Raw genomic sequence first — 2,934 nt, forward strand, 5'->3', positions numbered from 1 at the left:
AAGGTCTTTCCACCTTCCAGCCTGCGCATTGGATTTTTTAGGTGAGACACAGTGTGCGCGGAACTGAGCCCACCCTTTAATCCTGAGGTTCATCTGCCGGGGCCAAGCGAGCTTGGACGGTGGCAGTGAGGTCCTCAGGACGTAGATGGATTGCCTTACAGGGCTAACGAGCTCCATCTGCCCGGGGAGTGGCCCCGACCAGGAATCAAACCCAGGTCTCTGCAGTGACAGTGCAGCGCCTTTACCCGCTAGACCACCAGGGGCTCCCTACAAGGAAAGACTGATAGTAGCAGGACTGTCCAGACTATAAAAGGCTCAGGGAGCTTGATGACAATATCTACAAACACCTAAAGGGAGGGTGAAAGAGGATGGAGCCAGACTCTTACTAACTGTGTCCAGAGCCAGGACAGAAGGCCACAAATGATCACAACCTGAAAAATAGGAAGTTCCCTCTGAATATCACTTTTATTGTGAGGTGAACAAGCAGTGGCACAGGTTGCCCAGGGAGGTTGGGGAGTCTCTGTTTCTGGAGATACTCAGAAGCAGCTCTCTGGACATGGTGCTGGGTAACCTGCTCTAGGTGACCATGTTTGAGCAGGGAGACTGGGCAAGATGACTTCCAGAGGTCCTTTCCAACCTCAACTATTCTGTGATTCTGCTGTAACAAATGGGAGACTCAGAGCTTTAGCTAGCAACCAGGGCAAAAATTAAAGACTAGTTGGCTGAAAACTAATACATGCAAAACAGAAGATGAACAAGAGACAGGTAAGGGCATTTAATGGTCCTGTCTACTGTACTGGACAAGGCATGAAGGGTGTAAGCTTTGGGATAGGAACTAAAAATATGGGGAATGTGAGCATATAAGTCAATAACAGTCAAGAGAAAAAGAGACATATTTTGTCAAGGATAGGCAAAGTAGAAAGTGGGGAGATGGATGAGCTCAAAGAGCAAAAAGAGGGTACTGGGAATGTCTGGACAGGAACAGTATGATTTGAAGAGCACAGATAGATTGGGAAGTTTCATAATACCAGAGTTTATGTGTAACTTTGAGTTACCAAAATTGTATCTTTAGACCAATAGGTTATAGTTGAGATAGAGAAACTATAAAGGAGTTTTGAATCCCTAGCTGAGTACTTACTTTATTTCCCAGATATGTCTCAGGTGCTGACCAGTAATAAGTATGTTTCAGTACTTTCACAGCCTCAGTGTTGTTAACACTGATTTGACGGGGACCATCAAATTGGCTTCTCTGCGGTTGAACATTCCTTGTATTATACAGATCAGTAACAAGCCATCCAGTCATGTCTGATATCTGCAAGAAAGAATAATAATATTAATGGAATATATGGAATAATATTAATGTCACTGAGAAAGCATTCACCCTCTCCTAGATATTCATTCAAACCGATGGATACAGAGCACTTTCATTAGCTACATCTGACACCCAATACGTGTAAATATGCTACTTCAGAATAAGATAGTCTCCACCTCTCTAGTAGACAGGAGCAAAAATATAATGTATGTGATTTTTTATCCTTTAAACAAAATTAACATTATACCTATGCAATTCCCCGAGATAGAAATACAGAACTTCCAAGGCTTTGAGGTTGATCATCCCCATTTACAGATAGTGCTGAGCTGCAAGAAAGTAAAATCTACAGTTCCAAAAGAAGGAGGAAGACAAGAGAACTTTGTTCTTCTCACTGAGTTTTATAGAATTGTCTTAGAATTTCAATCAATTTTATGTATTTTCCTCCCTTTTTATTGGCACACAAAACAGTAGACTAAAGTGTGACTAGCTCTGCAAAGATACATAAGGAATTTGGTGGGAAAATAGTGTCCCCAAAGCCCCCTAACTCAAGAACTGTCTGTTTAGAAGACAGTGATATTTAAATCACTGTTTGCTAAGAAAGAGTATTGCGGAATATTGCCACGTCACTCTGGCCTTGTCCAATAGGTATGAGAGCAAGGAAACAGGTTTGGGTTCATCGCTTCAGAGCGAATCAAACAGTCAGAAAAAACCCGCATTTTTTCCAGTGCATTACTGCAGCCTCCACTACCCAATGTTTCCCATATTACTGCTAGCCAGTGGGGCAAAAACATGCACTGTGACGACATGCTGACTCCCTCAGAGCTGCCTAATGATACTGAAAATCCATTCCTCTATAAGGAGACACACACCAGAATTTGCAGTTAACTTGGGCACATGACAAAGAGAAATATAGTACATTTCACAGCTGCCTGAGGAAAGAATATTAGGTCATGGACAGAACATATAAATACCTGACTGATAGGCCATGTAAGACTGTCACAGACATCAGAAACGCCAAAGCAGAAACACTCTGTGCAGCCTTGAGGATTTCTTTCTTGCAAATTGTAGAATCCTGGCTTACAGAGATCACAGTTTTCACCTTCTACGTTTTCCTGTCAAAGGCATATATCACATTTGGTTCACATCAGTATTATTATGGTAACAAATACAGTGGATTAGATGGGATTTAGGCATAACAGCATTCAGAAGGTTATAAAAGAAAACACATTTCAGCACAGCAGGATTACTGAATAAGACTCACAGCATAAAACTGAAACTGATTGGAAAAAATCATCAGAATTTGCCAGTTCATCAAAATCTAAACAAGTCTCAGCAAGGGCTCTATTGCAGTAAACTTTCAGCACACAGGCTGTGTTTGAAAACCACTTACCCATCTACTTCTCTCGTAGCTTGACTTCGTAGCTTGCTCTGGATATAAGTTCTCGCATTTACTGAATCCAGATGGATTATCTTTCAGATAGCTCACCAGATAGAATCCAAAAAGTTGACATTTAAGGCCAGGCTCTTGGAGCTACCACAGGCAGTGTCAAGACAACAGTTCCTCAACCATCTATTAATACTGACACTGTGCTCCTTCCTAATGCTGCCACCTCTTCTGGAAG

General features: G+C 42.0%; 1 protein-coding gene across 1 annotated transcript in view; it reads right to left on the bottom strand.

Moving 5' to 3' along the window:
* The window catches only part of LOC114073328 (laminin subunit alpha-1-like), a gene marked incomplete at its 3' end in the record, with an annotated part of 4,710 nt that extends 2,322 nt beyond the window's left edge, over positions 1–2,388 (bottom strand). The window contains exons 1-2 of the mRNA XM_027911103.1: positions 2,284–2,388; positions 1,139–1,312 (exon numbers count right to left, since the gene is read on the bottom strand). Coding sequence (XP_027766904.1) covers positions 1,139–1,303 — 165 coding nt within the window. The remainder of the gene's footprint in view (positions 1–1,138; positions 1,313–2,283) is intronic.
* Positions 2,389–2,934: the final 546 nt, after the last annotated feature.

Source organism: Empidonax traillii, unplaced genomic scaffold, assembly GCF_003031625.1.
Source record: "Empidonax traillii isolate 1590-97213 ecotype Southwest subspecies unplaced genomic scaffold, ASM303162v1 scaffold6061:size6607, whole genome shotgun sequence".
NCBI classification, from domain to species: domain Eukaryota; kingdom Metazoa; phylum Chordata; class Aves; order Passeriformes; family Tyrannidae; genus Empidonax; species Empidonax traillii.